Raw genomic sequence first — 19,340 nt, 5'->3', positions numbered from 1 at the left:
TATAGTGGCAGAGTGGCTGCCTGATGCATTATTTTAGAAATTGGTGTGTGTGTGTGTGTGTGTACGTGTGCAAGGAGCAGATATACCGTCTGGCCTACTGGTGGCTTGAAATAATGTGTTATCTTTCTGAGCTGTGCTGAGTTTAAACAGACGGGCAAACAGGAAATAAGAACGATTGCTTCTGTTGTAGCTTAAAGTCTCTCAGCTCTGTGGTGTTTGTTAGTTGGATCAAGTGGCGAAGGGGGGTGGGCGATGAGGAAAACCAGAGTGATGTGGTCCACTCTCCTGACAGTTCAGGGGTGTTCTGCTAATTAAAAAGTTTAATTCCACAACTGCAACATCGGCATCAGAGCACTGAGAGGTACGTCCTTGTGAGACTTGGCGCCGTCTTATCAGGCGTCGGCAGATTCTGCCACGTCGGGGAGCTGTGGGACAGGAAGGCACTGCTGCGGCTCATAGGCCCAGCTGGAGAGGATGGCATCCTGCCTGCTTGGGGATCTGGCCCACCTTACTCCGTCTCATCTTCTTAGTGAGTGGAGTCCTGGGCTACCAATCAGGTGGAAGGAGTCAGGAGCTAAGCTGCCCCCATGAAGCGAACCAAGAGGGGTAAAGAAGGGCTAAACAAGGGATAAATGTTGGATTTGGACTTTCTGCTGCTGGGCTTGACCATGGATTCCCATCTCCATTAAACTCCTCCTGTCACTAAGTCCTTTCTCATGACCAAAGAATGACGACACACTAAACCTAATTCTTCACAACGTTTTCTTTGACAATCCACATCTGCTTATTTCACCTTAATACGCCGATGTTTACCACAAATTGGCGTTCGCTTTTAGACATGTATTCTTACTGTGTCCAATGAAATATTCTATCTCGATGATAAGGTACATGTGGAATGAATAAACTATACTGAACAACCTTCCCTGAGCCAAAAGTTTTAGTTGTAAATGATCTATTGATTACAGAACACTGCAACTCATACAAAGCAAAAAAGAAATCCTTGGGAATGACAACACTGTGACATCTATTTACAAAGGCCATGTTTAATCATGAATAAAAGATGACTGGAAAACTGGCAACAAAAATAAAAACATAGTAGTCAGTTGAACGGAATTGGCTGAAATGAAACTGGAGTCTGCGTTAACTAAATTCCTCTGGGTTTAGCACGACTGCTGGCTGCTGTCTGAGCTCAGGGATGCAGCAGTGAAAGGGTAGGAAGATATCTTGCAAAAGATTTATGGGAACATCCTTTTGGCTTTTATTGCAAAGGGGTTAAAGTGTCATTTTAATAACATAGAGATATTAGAGCTTGCAAACCTCAGTAAGACTCTGGCTCTGCTTTGCAGGGAGCTGATTTATTTCGTGTTTAAATGTTTTTCCACTGGAGGAATTTGATTCCCTAAAGTGAGCACATTTTAACCTCTGAGGCACTAGTGATTTTCTCGTAAATTCTCAACATTTTATTGTTATTTAGATGAAGTTACAATTCTGTGCGGTGTACAAATCTCTTTTTGATGTTTTTTTTTTTTCATTTTGCCTTTTGTGGCAAGTCACAATTCAACAAAACCTTATAAAACCTCAAATAACTTTTTATTTTAGACCACGTTTATTCTGTTAAAGCTCACATTTTTCTTTTCTTCTGCAGGTGTATAATTCAGGATCTATAGTCCTGTCCAAGGGTGTTACAATTCCTCCAGGCCGCTGTTACCTTTACGTGTCAAACCCCTCATAGCACCAGTTATTTGATGAAGTCCAGCACATATATTGATTTTTATATTCTGTAAAGCTTTATACTGATAAATGTTATGAGTGTACATTAACTTACCACTTTTGCCCAGTTTTTCTAAGGAGCAAGTTAAGAATCACTAAATAATTTATTCATACATGAAGATAGTCAAAAGGAAATGTTAGGGCAGTTGTTTTTCAACTTTCCTTTTGCAGAATCCGCTTTCAGAGGTCTGTGTCCATCTCGCCAACATCCATTGGTTAAATTGTTAAATGCTTGATTTGCACAGTGCACAGACGGAGCCTCATAAAGACGCCACAAGGCCAGTGGAAAGCAACCTGTAACAGATGCTTCATTCTAAAGTGGAAGTTTGACTGAACGTTTTTTAAGCTTTTTCAAATTTCTGCATTTGCATTAACATAGTCAGATTTGTTAGTTATCAAATTAACTTGTAACACATAATACAATTTAAAAAAAGAAAAGTTGTATACTAGGAACTGCTTACAATTTCCAGCTATAGTTACCAATGATTAAAAAGCACATTTCCGAGCACAGCTACAAAAAAATAAATAATTCTTACACCTTATGAACAGCATAATAAAATGTTCCAGACTGTCACTGTCAGACATTAATAATATGCAGAAGATAATCTTGGATGACGAGAAGTCCCCTGTTGTATTGTTCGATCATGGTCACTTTGCTTTCCTCTGAAATGGACAGCCTCTGTCAGTTCTCTACAGTATGTTATTCTTAACATACTGGAAAAATGGTGGCGACCATATCAACTGAATAAATATGTGCTATATTTAATTAATGTTTTTTTTTTTCTTCGTTGAATGAAATAAATAATTCTTACTCTGGTATCCATTCTGTTAGTTAACATTTCAGTAAACACCGTTGTTTGACATTTACCTAAAGTGAAAATACCAAACAGTCAACATGTCTAATGGTTTACATCCTCATTAAACATGTCTACACAGAGTAACTTCCTGCTGTGAGTGTTCACCCTCGGTGGGCACGCATCTTCATGTATGACTGATAATCGATGACATTCTTTAGTGCAATTTACGACCTACATTATCTTTCCACTAAAGCATAAACAGCAAAGACTTTTATGATATGATAAAAATGGCTGTATTGATTATCACGCATCAGGAATTTTCGATTGAAAAGTGAGCGAGCATATGTACCCGTTTGAGGCCAATATAAAGGGAAGAGATAAAATACTTGCTGTGATGACTCATTCTCTTTACTGAGAAATAAAGATAGACGTGTTGAAGCGCTATTGGAAGTCCGGTGTGTGTGTGATGATGATGATGATGATGATGATGGCACTGCTTAAAAATGGTAGATAAGCTGTTCAAGAGAACAAAGGCGGGGGGAAAAAAACAAGCACTGGACTCTGTCTGTGGTACCTGATGCAAACTTGGATTTTTTAATATTTTACTAGAAACCTGTGGATCTGTGCCTTTTTTTAAGAACATGTAAGTTCATGTTTTTTTTTGAAAAAGCTAAAGCTGTTTTTGCAAAAAAAAAAAAAAAAAATGTGTGAGCAATCTCAGTGAGAAATACAGAACTGCCCAAATTTCCAACTTGAATTTAACAAATATCTTGTAGCTGTCTCCACAGTTACTGAAATTTCTAAAATATCTTAAAATAAATGTTTTAATCTCTTGTGGCAGCCACCCGGGGATGTCTTAGAGTTTGCTCTGCCTATTTACTCAAAGCTCTGCCTTGGAACTTCAGGCATCAGCCGAGCTCCCGCTCCCCCCCTCCCCCATCCCCTCCATACACCTCGACCACAGAACTCAACCAGAATAGTGGTTGCAAAAATCAGCAAACACCTGGTGAAATCTGTGTGACTGCTGAGATCATTATACTAAATACTTTTCAGTCCAATGCTCTTTGAAAACGGCATCAATGGACACCATGGAAAAGGTTTGTCATTATGGTGTGCTGAGGGGGGAGAGTCAGGATGGCTACGAAGTTCTTAACCCTCCCGTTGTCCTCGGGTCAAAATGACCGAGATTTGTATGTGTTTTCCCTATACACAGAAAATGAGGACAACAGGAGCCCAGTTTTAAGGCATCAGATATGGCTGTGATGCCATGACAAATTTCCTTTAAGTCATGTTTGATGTGTACACCTCTTCTTTTTTTTTTTTAAACAAATGAAGATAACATAGTTACTTGATTGGCTGTAAAATGGCACTATGTACCTGGAAAAAAAACAGAATACCTTATTTTAAGTATTTTATAAAAGGTATTCATGACCTGTTTTTAAGATGATTTATTGGGAAACTTTCGGTTAGTAATCCATGGCTTCCTGTTTTCCTGAAGTCTAAATAGAACAAGACACAGGAGCCTATTTCTTTTTTGCCCTTGGCCACTGGGCATGACAAGGACCCACCTTTATCCTGCCACACATACTGAGGAGGATAGTAAATAAGTAAAACCTGCTTCTAAATAATTTTTAATGCCATTCCAGAAAAAAAGGTTCTTTGTCCTACCATCATATATGCAAAAATGCAGAGTTCTCTAAATGCTACTGGGACTTGAAGTGAAACTGTGTGCTCTGGCTGGATGAGACTAAAGTCACTTTCACACTGTTTCCTATTATGCCAGGTATGCATGTTACATGTCTGCATGTGTTAGTTTTTTTTTTCTAAAAGAACAGATGGTATGCCAAATAACACTCTGAGGAGGACCTGTGATGCTTGTAGCTTGTTTCCTTTCTATATGCACATTTTACCTAGTTTGAATAAATGTCATCTTGACATGTTTCTGAAATACTAGGGCATTGTAATATAAATCTGTTAGTCTCTCTCAGAAAACTTTCAGTGCAAGGAATTGTCAAAGATCCCTCTCCCTATGTGCTTTAACTTTAAATTTCTATAGAAGACAATAACTGGCAAAAAAGGAATTGTAAAAAGGAAATGTGGCAAAAATGATTGTCACTTTTGCAATCCTTAATTTTTCAAAACACTGCATTTTTTGTTCTCTACAGAAAGAAAAAAAAATACTTTAAAGGTTGTTTTTTTTAGATAATGCTAATTTAACAAATGAATATTGTCTTTTATTATTATTTTATTTAAATATTTTGAGATAGAACTGTAAGTACAAGAAATATAGGCAAGTCTGGAAACAATATTCTGCCTGCAATGCGCTGCTAAAAACTGGTGTGATACAGCACTTAACCGGACACACATTTTTTTCAAGATATCCCTAACAGGTAGCTTATTCAGACACTGGCTATAGAAAACAATAGCAATTCTAAAGGTTTTCAGGTTTAAAAGTTGTCGTATTTCTTCTGATAATTGTTCACATGTTTTGTTTGTCTCTAATGATGAAACACTTCAAAGCATTAGGTTAGAATTTTAAATATTCTTTTTTTTTTAAAAGTTATTTGTGTAGTTACGTCTTGTGTTTTTCTTTCTTTTTTTTTTTTTGCTTGCTTTATACCACCATTTAAATTAAATTATTCCAAAAATAAAATAAACATAATTAAATAAATAAATATAGTCCATTAATACCAGTTCTCTCTTGAGATGACTAAAACTGGATATGTGTAGGACTGTGTAATGAGATTAAGAAACTGTGCCAAACAAGGTTAGGATTTTGGGTAAAAAAAATACACACACACAAACATACACACATTAAAAACAGCTATAGATGACGTGTTAGGGTCATATTCCCTGTAGTTTATGTATCATCTCCATCAAGATGTGGAGCAGGTGTTACTTAGGCAGTCCTAAATTTATGAATCACACTTTATGAGATCACTGGTCTCATTTAACTACACTGATGTTTCAAACATCTGTAAGTGATCATAATTTCACTTCCATTAAGTGCACATTAGCCAGAGCATTACCAGCTGAGGAGAAAGATGTCACATAATGCATCATTCGAGGCATGCTTTAGTCAAATTAATTTCTTTATCGATGAAAAAGAAAAGTGGCTTTCTACTTTTTAACCATTTAACTATGTTCCTTGGCAGCTGAAATGAGAAAATAAATCTTGATTTCTTCAGTGTATCCTCTTTTTTTCCCCCCATTCTTCTCTGAGAGTTAAATCCTTTGGTGGATGTCCTAAAACCGACAAAGTTGAAAGTGAAATGAATCCTTCTTCACAAAGTTTGGAAGCTCAGGGACCCAAACAGCAACAAGCACATTTGTTATTATTTATGTAAGCACGTCGTCCTCTCGTCTAATGAGCCTTTCACCGTAAGCATAATGAAACAGCTTGCATTAGCACAGGCTAAATGAGCAGCCGAGAGTTCCCGTGTCTATGCAGCAGGATGAAAGCAGATGTTCCACAACCCAAACATAACAAACCAAGTTCTACAAAGGAGCAGAAGGGACTTAGAGTCAGCATCGTTCTCATCAGCTCATTGACTCCATTTGAAGATGTGTGTATGGTAAAAAAAAAAACTTGTGAGAACAACACCTAAATGAGCCATGGCCAACCAGCCACGAATGAGGCCTCAAATTGATTCCCCCCCCCCCCTTCCACCTATGAATGCATCAGAAATGTACAGCTAATAAACCTGGAGTCAAAGTGAATATGTTGTCAACGGTTCAAAACTATTTGAGAACCATTTCCAAACATTTAGTCAACAAGCTTGGAACGTGTGTGTTATAAAAGTGTTTAGTTTTTACTTTTTGAATATTCCAGGATGGATATACCAACATAAAAGTAGTTAAATAAAAATAAATAAATAAATCAGATATATGACAACATTTTGTCATAAACGCTCTAGAATAGCTCAAATATTATTAGTGTCAACATTAAGACATCTGAAAATAACCATCGACATTTATTACAACATCTAAGAAAGCATAATTGTAGAAAACTTTATTCATGGAGCAGAATGAGGGACTTTAAAGTGACACTAACAAATAAAGTACAGGAAAATAAATGTAGTGTGTTTCCACTGGCACTTAAAACCTCTATCTTGTTTTAGAAATTGGTAAAGGCCCTGAGCTTAAAACTAGTCTTGTGTACATTACGTTTAAAGTTAAGCACTAAAAACTAGTCCTGTAATTGACACTTGGGAAAAATTGAGTTCAAAATCTGAATCCTATTTGGACTTCTGATGAGGTCAAACAAATTATTATAGCAAAAACAGGATTTTGGAGAAAAGTTTATTCACTATTATAAAATCAATTGTTTTATAATTTAAGAGAGAAGTCACCAAATAATGTGTAAATCTTTACGATGGATGTTGCATTAAAATGATATTGGAGTCTGCAAAAGTCACTATTCTCCTTTTGGTGCAAGAAATGCAGCTGACACTGCGCACTAAGTTTAATCCAGATATTGGAAACTAATTTGTGAATCAAACAAAAGGTAATTGTCACCATCAATCATAAGCCAGGTGCCAAAAAAAAAAAAAAAAAAATACGATTCACAAATCTCATTTGTGGTGATTTTAATTAAATCTGCAAAGCATTGTTCGAGCCCCGATAAAAGGTTCGATTTGAGAGCTCACCTGTACCAGTCCAGTCCCTTCTCGTAGTTCCTGTCAAAGAAGTGCGGCTCATTCCCAACGGCTCTCACGTCCGGGTGCACCCTGAGAGCCTCCAGCAGGGCTCGGGTTCCCCCTTTCTTCACCCCGATTATAATGGCTTGGGGAAGTTTCTTCTCCCCGTAATCCGAGGTGCAGTTCACCCTGAGTTCGCTGTCCGTGGTGCTGATCTCCTGGCGCTCCCTCTCCGGCGCGGTGGGGCGAAACGCCGCCGCAGATTTAGTTGGAGATGCCTGCGTCCTAATCCACTCCACTGTCCTTGGTTCGGCCTCATCGTGCTCCCCTACCGTCGGAGCCGCGGTTGTTCTCTCAGCCTGCGTGAATTCCGTGAAGACTGGCGAAGCCGAGTAAAGTTTCTCCCTCAGTGTCACAAAAGTTGTATCCTCCGTCACCAGCCTGCCCTGAAACACATAGTTCTCCTGCAGCGGGAACTGCAGCGAGTTGTAGCAGCTCATCAAGCTGTAGAACAAGTAGGTGACGGAAAGGGAGAGGGTGAACATGAATAAGATTTTCCGGGGCACTTTAGAGGTGAAAACCGAAGTGCTGGACCAAAATGCCATCTCTGATAGCAGCGATCCTCTCAAAGAAGTGGCCAGACATGTTTCCACCCCGAGTCTTGCATGGACAAAATCAACAGTAAAAATCAGTCCCCATCAGCGCTGCTCCAGCTAAAAAAGCGCCAGGCTGGACCAGACCACCCTAATCCAACCAAAGCGCATATTTATCAGGACGGCTGAGGAGGGGGGTGGGTGGAGGGGGGAAAGGGTCGTTAAAATTCCGGAGGAATATCACGTCTCTTTTCTTGAGTATTGATTTCTTATTCCAGAGCTGACAGACAATGACACAATTTATTGGACTGAACTTGCATATTTGAGAGACTGAAGGTCTGGCGCCCTTCCAGATGAACAGCCCGGCTTGAAGTGGACAGTGTGCGATAGACGGAATCCTGGCATTTCTTTTATGAAGAAGGGAGAAAGAATAAAAGCAGAGTGTTCAAAGTACAGGCTTCTTCCTATCAGCCGCCGAGTCTGAAGTCCAGTCCCGTCTGCGATGAAAAGAGTGGATTTCCATTCAGACAGAAAACCTACAAATCCACCGAGTCTCTCCAACGTGAAATAAATGAACACAAGAGCATTTGTGCTTCTCTCTATTTACTTTGTGCTGCGGAAAGTCGACAGCCTTTGCACAAAAGCTTACACACTTCCCACTGACTACCAGGCTGCCGCTCGGTGTCCTTACGCCTTCTCACATTGGTAGGATCCTACGATGTGCGCATCGGCTGTGTGAGCTCATCTGAGCTGAGGCACAGTAAAGCCACACAGTACAACTAGTGTGTACACCCACCTTTCCTCGTGTCCGCGCAGAAAACAGCGCTGTAAACGTCAGATTTCCTAATCTGAGGGAGTTTTGTGATGGGAAAAATTCCGCTCATTCCAGTGGCTGCTGGCGGAGATTAGACTCCCGCTGCTGAGATTTCTCAGCGCTTACCATGAGGTGAATTAACTCGGGAGTGTTTGGAGTTCACAATTAAGATCAATCTCAGAAACATCATTTAGATATGTATTTTTTTTTTCTTCTTTTTTTTTGAGAAAGCTCATGCCTGCACCCTGCTGGTTTTTTATAGAGAATTGCAATAGTTAAAATTACAAAAAAAGTTTTGTTTTACAATGCCGAGTTGAAGTAGATAATGTTAAGTTGCCTTGTATTCAGTTTGTGCTTTATCCAATCACTGGATTTTTGAGTCTCATGTTTGCTCATCTACTGACACAAACTGTATAAGTTAAATAAATCACACGTACAGAAAATATTATACACATTATAAAGCAGAAAAGATCGCCGGACATGTTAGCAAAACTAAAAACAATCTCAATGGCATGTTCAAAAGTCTTGTCAAATAAATCAAATAATCATCAAAACCTTATCATACAGAAATTAGATCCTTTTGCACAGTGAGAGGAATTTGTTAAAATCCAATTGATTTCAAAGCTATCTCCATGATTGAGGAGCAATATATATATATTTTTTCCTTATCTCAGTAGTCAATGAGCACCTGGCCCAGTCAATAGGAACAGAGTGTTGGAGCGAAAGATTTAACTTGCTGCATTTTTTTTGTATAAATAAAGACTTTACACATAACGACAGAATGCAAATAATATTTTCATAAATATCTTTCCAGCAAAGCAGAACATCTAGTGCACTAACGACAAAAGTCGAGTCAGAGCTTTGAAGTTTATGGTAGACTGTTTCCAAGATATTTGATTGTAAATACAAACTGTGATTTAAATTACATCTCTGCAAATACAAATACAAAAACATAAGGTACCTAAGAGGCTTTTCAGCAGGGTTGACTGGTAGACAGAGAAAAAACAAACTGTTTTTTAAAAGATTTTTTTTAACCATTTGCTTGATGTCAGACTTTAAGGAGAGAAGATCATCAGTAAAAATGCATCAGTGTTTTCAACCATCCAATCCAAATGAATGGTTTGGATCTCCAAACCATTCATTTGGATTTAGGCATTAATAAACCGTTCCCACCAGACGTCGCACATCCAACATCTAGGTCCTCTGTCGCCATCTTCATAGGCCAGAAGCAGTTTTCCACTTCACTGATCACACGAGAGAAGATCGCAATGGTTGGATATTATTGGACTCAAGCATGTCACATGAACATGGGTAATAAAACAGCAAAGAGAAGTTTTCATTACATCGCATGAAGGTGATGTAATGAGCAAACTTTGCTACGACGCATTGAGCGCCGTTGAGTGTAGCTGGATATTCAGAGGGAACTAACACAAGTCCATTATGTGGCATGGATATACTCTGATCCCTTTATTAGCTGTAATCAAAATTGTGGCGCTAAATGCATATCCATTGCACAAATATTTGTCTACATTCTGCTAATGTAAAATAAAAAAAAAATGTGTTGTTTCCATTAAATAAGAAATTACTTTAAAGTCATAATTGAATATGTATGTTCACATGATAAGTAATCAAAAATTATGGTAGTGACAGATGTAAACAGCTACAGGAGACATGTTCATATTTCAGCCATGGCGCTAGCATTCTACTTATGCAGCATTTGGGGAAATTGTGGTTTTACAGAAGAGCTATGGATTCAATATGTGCAAATGACACACAACTGTACAATTTTTGTGAGAGCTCTGGTGGAGCCAGCTGCACATTGTCCAAAAAAAACAAAAACAAACCATCATCCTCCTACTACTTCCTGTCGTCTTCTTTGTGCTTTGTGCCATTGGCCACATCCGGCTGTTGATTACGGCACTCCTGTGATGGAAAAAAAAAAGTGTTTCCGTTGCAGTTAGTTGAGATACATCTCTTTTGATAGAGCCACAAAAAACACCTCATCCTAATGCAACAACTTTTTATTGAGAAAGTTTTCTAAATTGCCATGTTTTCATTTAGCGAATTTATTTTTGTAATTCCAATTTGTGGAATTCTATCATAAATGAAAACGCAATTTATAGAGTGTTGAGCAAATTGTTATAAAATATGTACTTTGTAGTTTGTAGGTAAACCTGCAGACTGTACGACAAATCCATTTCCACAAAGTATGAAACGTAACTATACAATCTTGATGTGCAAATGTAAAAATATGCATTTTTTTCTTGCTGCATACCTGCACTTCAACAATAACAAAAAAAAATCTAACATTCAGAGTTGCTGATGTACTTCAGCACACATGAGCACTTAACATAACATAGTGTGATTGTAAATATGTGACCATATTTACAATCACACTATGTTAACAAACAATACTTGCTAAAATGTACATTCCATTTGCTTTTTATGTCACACTTGCACGTAGTACAGATGGGGACAGTAGACGGCACATTCTTGTCGATACTCAGGCCTACATGTTGTTACTAATACTTCTTTTGCTATTTCTGGAGTTTACGCTTACAATCAGCCCAACAGAAAGATCCTTTCGGGACACGGATCAACTTTATCCACTTAAAATGCAACTACACATGCAGACAATCCTTATTGACACAGCCAGTCACATCATCATTCTCCTCATTGCTGTCAGAAAAACACAAATGACTTGTTGACTATTTCATAAGTTCTACTTTTGCTAGACACTGAACTGATTCTCTTGAAGATTAGAAAAAGCCTGAAGAAAAAAAAATGCTGCTTCTATGTGATACTGTTTCCTATCAAGATGGTGCATCTCTGGGAGATAGCTTACTTCTGGTTTGGTTTTGTGGGGGCTATGAATAGTGACAAATGTTAGGTTTAAAATTGCGTATAGTTGGAGTTTGGCATGCTCCAACTAGTCTTCCAAAATACTCCAGAATAACAAAATATCTTAAAGTGTTTTAAAATAATCCTCTTGGAGCTAAGGCGATTAACGGGGAGCATAAAACGGAAATTAGTGTTTAGTTTAGATTACACTATGTTAAGATTGTTGATTTATAACACAAATAAGAGTGTGCTGTGATATTCTGATATCAGAATGAGAGGTCAAGGGGAATGTTAAGTTTTCCTCTGTAAATATCAAAGAAAGCAGTTATGTATTCTGCGTCATGTCGCTGCTTTGGCACATCATACTCTAAACGTATTACACATTTATGGGCACTGACTGTAATTACTGCCTGGAATATTCAGTGGACCTCAACTTGTACACCCTGTTCCCACAATATGGCGATCTAAAATTGCATGTCACCCACATGCCTCCCTGGGTTAGTGAATCTAATTCATCACACACCAGGAGAGTCATTGTCACAATAAGTAATCAGTCACAAATAATTTGCAGGGCCTGGTTGTCTGGACAAAAAAAGCTGCTGGGGGTTTTAAACTGTGTTGGGAAAGAGGAAATATTTATACGAACTTGCTGCTTGATTACATTTGTCAGTTCTAAATGCCTGTTACTTACTGGGGATGCATAAAAGGGATGGTGCGAAAATCCTTGATATCTCTGACAAAGTCAGTGTACTGCCATTGCACGTTGGCATTCAACAAGTCTTAATACTCCAACTGAATGAGAAAGCCTGTTGCTATTCAGGTTTTCATACAGAGGTGAAGAAAATAGTATCACTGCAAACCTTTCTGTGCCTCATTCTTGTGCTCAGGTTGAAGGAGGTGATGTTTAAAATCTAAAACTAGTATTTTTACTACAAGTAAGATCCTTTTTGGAAGCAATATCAAGAAGTTATCAAATAATGCTGATGCCTAATTTATACAGAAATTGAAATGAAATATGGGCTAAAAGAATGCCAATTAAACTTCATCTAATATTAAAAAATATATCAAGCAAAATTAAATGTGTTAAAAACAGTTGTTTATATGTGATCACCAGTGTTTCCGTGAAGAGTAACTTTAATCTTTTGCTGAATAAAAACAAAGCAACATTCTCTAAAAAAAAAATAAAATCTGAAAAAGTCCGTTCTGAATCTCTGTTCCAACTCCATTTCTCAGTTCGAAACATCTCGTGCGTGACAAACAAGAGCCTTCCGTAGCAATGCAGGTGATTGGGTGAGTGGGAGGAGAGCACGGGCAAGTGTTTGGAGCACAATGGTTCCTGGATGTTTTGCTGTCAAGAGAGCGTAGGAGAGCTCAATGAGTTTGTTGAAATTGTTGTATTCGCAAATTGCCACTTGGTGAAGCAGAGAGCTCTCTAACACCAACTGCCACGTTTGTAAGGTCCCGGCGTTTTCCGACTACCTGTCTAAGAGCCACACAGACACAGTTTTTTTGTGAGCATGCTCAGACAGCCGTGACATAAAGCAGCTAAAGCAGAATGTCTCAGTTTAACAGTGGGAATTAGCTTTATTAAGATGGCTTCTCCTCCTCCCCACTGATGATAAATTACTATCCAAGCACGAGAGACAATATATTGAGCTGTTTGATCTTCCCTTTGTTGCGCCTGTTATCTCAGCCATTCATAAATCGCTCAGACATTGTGCTGCCCCCATGGATGCTTTGTGATGAGATAGTGTCTATTTGCGTTAACAAATAAGCAGTCACTCAAGAAAAAATGTGTTCAATGAGGATGAGGTGGGGCCCGACAGCTCTGTTGCATAAGATTCAGTAGGTCGAGCTTAAAGGCCAATGTCAAATTTACCTTCAGGCAACAGGTCTTCATAGGATTAAATGATTTAATGTTATTTAAATCAATTTTTAAAAAGTGCTGCTTCAAATATAGATAAACAGCGCTGGTTAAATTTATTGGCACCCTCAGTGAAGTTGTATTAAGACCCTTAGGTATTTGTATTGTTTATTGCAGTAGAATCCAGGCTTTTAATTTGAGTACACTTGATAGAGTGGGGGGGGGAATCCAGTGATTGAAACTGAAATCATGGTGCAATTATTGGTGCCTCTAATAATTCAAAGCAAAATACTACTTTTCTACTTAAACATTTTACAAATTTCACAGAGAGGATTATTTACAAATTTTTTCAGAGGATCCAGGGGAACAGCTGCTTTTTGGTTTACTGGTAAAGTCCACATGATTTTTATTTTAAATGTTCTGGTAATTTAAGAAGTTTCAGATTATAATTTTAAGCATCCAACATACTGAGGTGAGTGAAGCTTTGCAATAGCTTAGAGTGAGAACAACATCATTCAATATAATATGGCACAGATTAGTCACTACAATGCAGTAAGTTAAAAGTAAAAGATCGGGTTTTAACTTTGAACCTCACGAGGCACTGTACCCGCAACTTGAATTAACATTAAATCAAATGTCTTGATTGCTATGTGGTTATAGAAATCCATCTTCATTTAGAATATAAGAAATGTGTCTGTTCTTTCCTGATAATATTATCTAGTTTGTTAAGCAGATTTATTTACCTGGTTTGTTGGAAATATAACAAGGCAGTAATCTTCAATAGGTTGTAATTGTTCAATATAGGAAATTCATTGATCCTCATATTTTAATGAACCCACTGTTTAATTTGACCAAAATAAATGAACTGAAAACATATTGTATGGAGTCTTTCAGCCGCGCACATCTTTTGGTCAGCAGTTCTGTTGTGGGAATTAAACTTGGTTATCCTGAAGGTAATTAGCATCTTAAACAACAGGCACACGCTCATTGATATGCTAATGAAGTATTAATGTGAGAACAGATTTCCTTCATGATGTGATTCTGCTTCAGAATGCATAACACAGAGGAGTTTGGAGAAATCATAAACCCCTAAGACTGTAACTCAATTTCTGTCCAAATTTGTAGAATTCAACAAACATGATGTTCCTATGCTGTCTGTGAAACACATCAGCCCTGAGGCACCCTCTCAATATAGTTACTGCTCAGGAGCTGCTGCAGCACCTGTGAGATTTGGGTCTTCTGCTATGAAATGACCTGATTCTGAACTCTGATGGAATTGAGACAAACAGACACTGTGTGCATCCTTTAGCAGGTACAGACATACTGACACCTTAATCAATTATTTAAGTCATTAACTAAAGCTAAAAAGCAATCACCTGGTGTGCAAAAAAAATAAATGTCTAGAGCAATCACATTGAGTTGGTGCTGACCATCTCTATACCTGTGAAAAATTAATTGTTAAGGGACTTTGTCCAGTAATGCAATTGAACATAGAAAACAACAATAAAGGTACACAGGTCTATGAGCTGCAAAACACAACAATCCTCAGACTAAGAAATGACGAATCAATAAGACCGTGTTATTTATTTTCTCTCTTTTCATTGCACCCTCTGAATTGCTCATAGGCTTTATAGTCACATATAAAGGTGTCTGCACGTTTTAGTCTTGCGAAGAAATGTACAATGTGAAAAACAAACTGAAATACACAGCAGAAATATAAAGCATATTGCGCTCTTTCGGATTATGTTAGCTTTAGCTGTCTTCATTTAATCGTGAAAACAGAATCCGTGTGGAAAATGCTTCTCAGTATCACCTAAAAGCATATTCCCATTTGTCTTTCTGCAGAATGGATGCATGAAAGAACAATTTATTTAATTTTATGTGTTGAGAAACACCCTGGAAAAAATGTTAAATTATCATTTATAGTATTATTAAGCAGAGCAACAAAGAGCAAGGACTGCTACACAGCTGAGAATAGGAATTTCATTTAAGCCAACCAAAATAAAATGCCTTGGGCATTTTGCCAGTTTGGACACTCCTTGTCCATGTTTTACTGACAAAAATCTCTGGTGAAATCATTTAGTTCTTTTTTCGTTCACTGGTATACAAATCATACAAACAAGAATCTGGTTAATGTTTATATTCATGCAAGACACGGAAAAAATGGGGCAAGCAAAGTCATGAATTCTATCTATCTAGAGACAGGAAGCCTCAGGGTTTACACATAAACAGAGCCAAGATGTAAACACATAAATATAATGTGTGAATACATGACTTAGTTTGATGTTGTATGCTGGAGCTTGGTCTGATGCATTTTGATGTTTTTAATGATGTCTATTGGCAGGATTTTCTTAATACATGCTATATCACACTGTGGTCACATTATGGGGTTCAAGGAAAGATGATGTGTTAATATTTACAATATATGTAATCATATGTTTGTGATGACAATTTCTAGAGTCTGGTCTATCCTAAATAATTCAAATAATATAATAGGTTTTATGTTCAGTTACAAAAAACCCTTCCTTGAAAATAAATGCAATGAGTGACATCCGGAGAAAATGTATCATTTAGTTTCATAAACTAAATATTTAGTTGGTAAGCTGAATTTTTAGCTCTCCAATTAAATATTTAGCTTGAAACTGTGACATTTATGAACGATGAATAACATGGAGAAAGTATGACTTTGGAAAAGTAACCCTCATCTTTTTAGATGACAGGCTAAGTAACCCAAATAGTTACTGTTATATTTTTATTGTGTAACTTTATGAACAACATCCCATGGATGCAAAATTGCTTTCAATGTATGAAAGATAAAAGATCAATGCAGGTCCAGCTGCCAAGAACTTAGAAATGTATTTCCCATGTTAGCCAAGTGGTTATAGAATCAGGAACATGTCTATTTATGAGTACCAACAAAACGCTGTGTGTAACATTCATGATTCACATCCCGCGCTGTTGCAGCGATATTGTCTTCCTTGTTTTTAAGTGGCTGGAGGGTCAATGCGGAGGTGAAATGATAGATACTATCCTTTACCTGATCAATAATTCTGCCTTCTTCCAGTGTTGCTCTGGCTGCCACACTGTAGACTAATTAGATGATAAAAAGTGATGGATGTGTATTAAATTCAGGAGGCCCTTAAGAGAAATCCTGTGGGCATTGTCCAATTTTCAGCCGACCTTTTGATCCAGCGTGTTACTGCGATGCAGTCTGATCAGTTTTCGAGGGGCTGTTGTAAAAATTACAGGTAGACAGAAGAAATGAGGAAAACAGCATAAACAACTATTGATTTACAACAGATGTTTCTGCATAGGTCACAGTGGCTTTGCTTCATTAAAAGAGACAAATTATTTTTTTCCCCCCCAAGTGTTATGTCAGAGATACCAATAAGTTATATGAATAAAAAGAAAACTCTGATAATGTTTTATCAAAGCAGAACGATCAGTTTCCCATTTAGTTTGAAAAAGGAACACTGTATAGAACATGAATGGTCCTAATAATATTACAATATTAGTAAGTAATGCAAAGAAACATTCTTTAAAAAGCCTTAAGATTTTGAATCAAAGACGGTTGTTTTTTCTAATATGGAGAAAAGTATTACTTCCTTTTTTTATGAGCATGACAAAACAATATTCAGGGCCCAGAAGCAAAAGCTAATTCTCAGATTTTCAACTCCATATTTTTCTCCCTAAACATTCACTACCCTAGTGTTTTTTGATAGAAAATGGAATCCATGGGATTGAAAAAAATTAAATAAAGATATTTGATTTGTATTTGGGCTTTTAAAATACAATAAACCAGTTTTCCCTAAATAAGAGCAGCTAAAGTCAAAGTAAACTTGGAAGATAGCGGTGGTGTCTTTCTTTGTAATGTTTAAAGAGGACTTAGTGTTTTCTTCCCATTTTCTCAAATTGTTTGCTCATGCCTTTTGATTGCACGCTCCTTTTTGCCGTCCTCCCGTCGCGGCAGTGTGTTATCTTCAGAGTGTTGATGTTAGACTGATGCAACACTTGGCCTGCTGTGCTTTGTGCTTTTTTCTTTAAACATGCCGGAGCACAGTCAGATAATAGGGTACAATTAGGGCAGAGGTGAAAATGTTCGGTGGGAAGCATCATCACAGAAAAAGCAACTTCTCAAATGACTTTCATTTGAGTCTGGTCTAAGAGTCACTTTTCTCTAATGATCTATCAATTGAGTGTCCCAAGCTAATGACTTTCTCTTGCACGTTGTGCAGTGTGTGTCCTCGTTCCAGCAGTAATGTCCTCTTTGACATTGTTTTAAGGACTCTCTCTTTTACTAAAGTGATGCAGTTGGAACTTGGGCTGATCTGCATGGAACTCTGTCTGTGGACCAGAGGCCTTCTCCTGAGTCGTTGTTTCTGCGTTAGCAGTGTCCCCCCGGTGCCTCCCAGGTGTGGCTCTCTCAGCATAATTAAGGTGGGATCTGCCAGGGCTTCTGGGCCAGGGTCATTCATCAACTGGATCACCCGTAAGATTAATGCGCTCTTGCTGCAGCGCTCCAATGGATTGCTGCCACTTGCTGAGATCATTAGCGTTGGCCTCCGTATGACTGCGGCGGGCTCCACTCAGTGTATGGAAAGATTTGCAGCTTTGCATACTAAATGAACAGTCCATCATTGCCTAATTAAGGGATTATTGGAGACACTTGTGTCCAGTCCCCCGGACAGTAAACCATAACTGAAGGGCAAACTAGATAGATTAGCTCCACCTGCTTGGTAGCAAAGTGCAAAGTAATGAAACTGCTGACAAGCGTAAGCTCAAAGGGAGGGAGTGTGTCATCGCACAGCATGTAAATCCCAAGGGAACTTAAATTAATAACTCATGCTTTCATTGCATACGGAGCGAAAGCTAAAGTATTTTTGCCAGCTTTCACCGATTGTGCTTAAAATTAAGTGTTACTTGTACTACTAGCGGTAGGTAGATAGTTTGTAGGACTTGGTTAAAAGTCTGATACAAGTACAACGTGAGTATTTAATGTATGCTCAAACTTTGCTTTTGACTTTATGTCTTGTGGTTTCCAATGTCACATATGATGGCTCTTTCACATTTGCTTAGATGTGTCACAGTCCTTGAGTTTAACCTATTTTCCAGCTGTCCTTTATGCACACTGCATTTATTGATTACTTCCTTCAACATACACAAACTCCATAATTTTTCATATTCACTGCAAGATACTTGTTATTATTTATGCTCTAAACATTCACATATATTGGATTATTTCCAAATTTGGCAAGCAGTTTGTGTCAGTTTGTTATTAGTTAGCTACATAATGGCTGCTCTGAAATATCTGTCTTCACTATATGTAATCCGCTTTTACATATAGTGATTCCTTCCAATGAAATATACTGGAAGCAAACATACAATTATTACTTTGTGTTATTTTGACAGACCATTACAACTGCAACTTCATCTATACTTTGAATAGGAAGATCCGTCATTGCCTCACCTCTTTTAAGTTAAAATCAATAAGCCTATTCACTGAGTATTTATATTTCTCGCAGTTATGTAGCACTGTTAACATTCATTCAAACGCAGTGGGAACATAATTACAGTTCTTTCTGATAGCTCTGTTTATAGTCTCTCAATCAGCTAATTGCTAACTGTGCCTGTCTCCTATTTAGTGCTGAGCACATGGTGAACTGTGGGTGTTTAGAACTTATTTGCTATATAGGAATTACTTGCACACACGAGCAAAGAGCTGGAAATCACTATAAAGCTCTATAAAGTCAAGTAATAATTTTCTGTAGGTCACCAAACGACCTCTTAGCAATAAATAAGCTCAATATTAATACTGGGAGCACAGTCTCTCCCCTTCAGTGTGCCTCATAATTCTTTCTCCTGTCTGTCGTGGTTGCTGGTTCGACAGTGCATTCGTGTTAGCACACAGGGATCTGGTATGCAGCACTGAACAAAGGAACTTACAGTTTTTCTAAATAAAGTGGGATTTTCAACTAAAATCAGTGAACTCAGACAGACACAAAATGCATACATAGATATTGC

General features: G+C 37.8%; 1 protein-coding gene across 1 annotated transcript in view; it reads right to left on the bottom strand.

Moving 5' to 3' along the window:
* Positions 1-8,811, bottom strand: part of hs3st4 (heparan sulfate (glucosamine) 3-O-sulfotransferase 4) — a 77,154-nt gene extending 68,343 nt beyond the window's left edge. The window contains exon 1 of the mRNA XM_008415931.3: positions 7,217-8,811. Within this exon, the coding sequence (XP_008414153.2) occupies positions 7,217-7,812 (596 nt within the window). The 5' untranslated portion in view covers positions 7,813-8,811. The remainder of the gene's footprint in view (positions 1-7,216) is intronic.
* Between the last annotated feature and the right edge of the window lie 10,529 nt (positions 8,812-19,340).

Source organism: Poecilia reticulata, chromosome 8 (genome assembly GCF_904066995.2).
Source record: "Poecilia reticulata chromosome 8, P_reticulata-male-v2, whole genome shotgun sequence".
NCBI classification, from domain to species: Eukaryota; Metazoa; Chordata; class Actinopteri; order Cyprinodontiformes; family Poeciliidae; genus Poecilia; species Poecilia reticulata.
The sequence above is the reverse complement of the archived record's forward strand: the minus strand, read 5'-3'. Positions and strand labels throughout refer to the sequence as shown.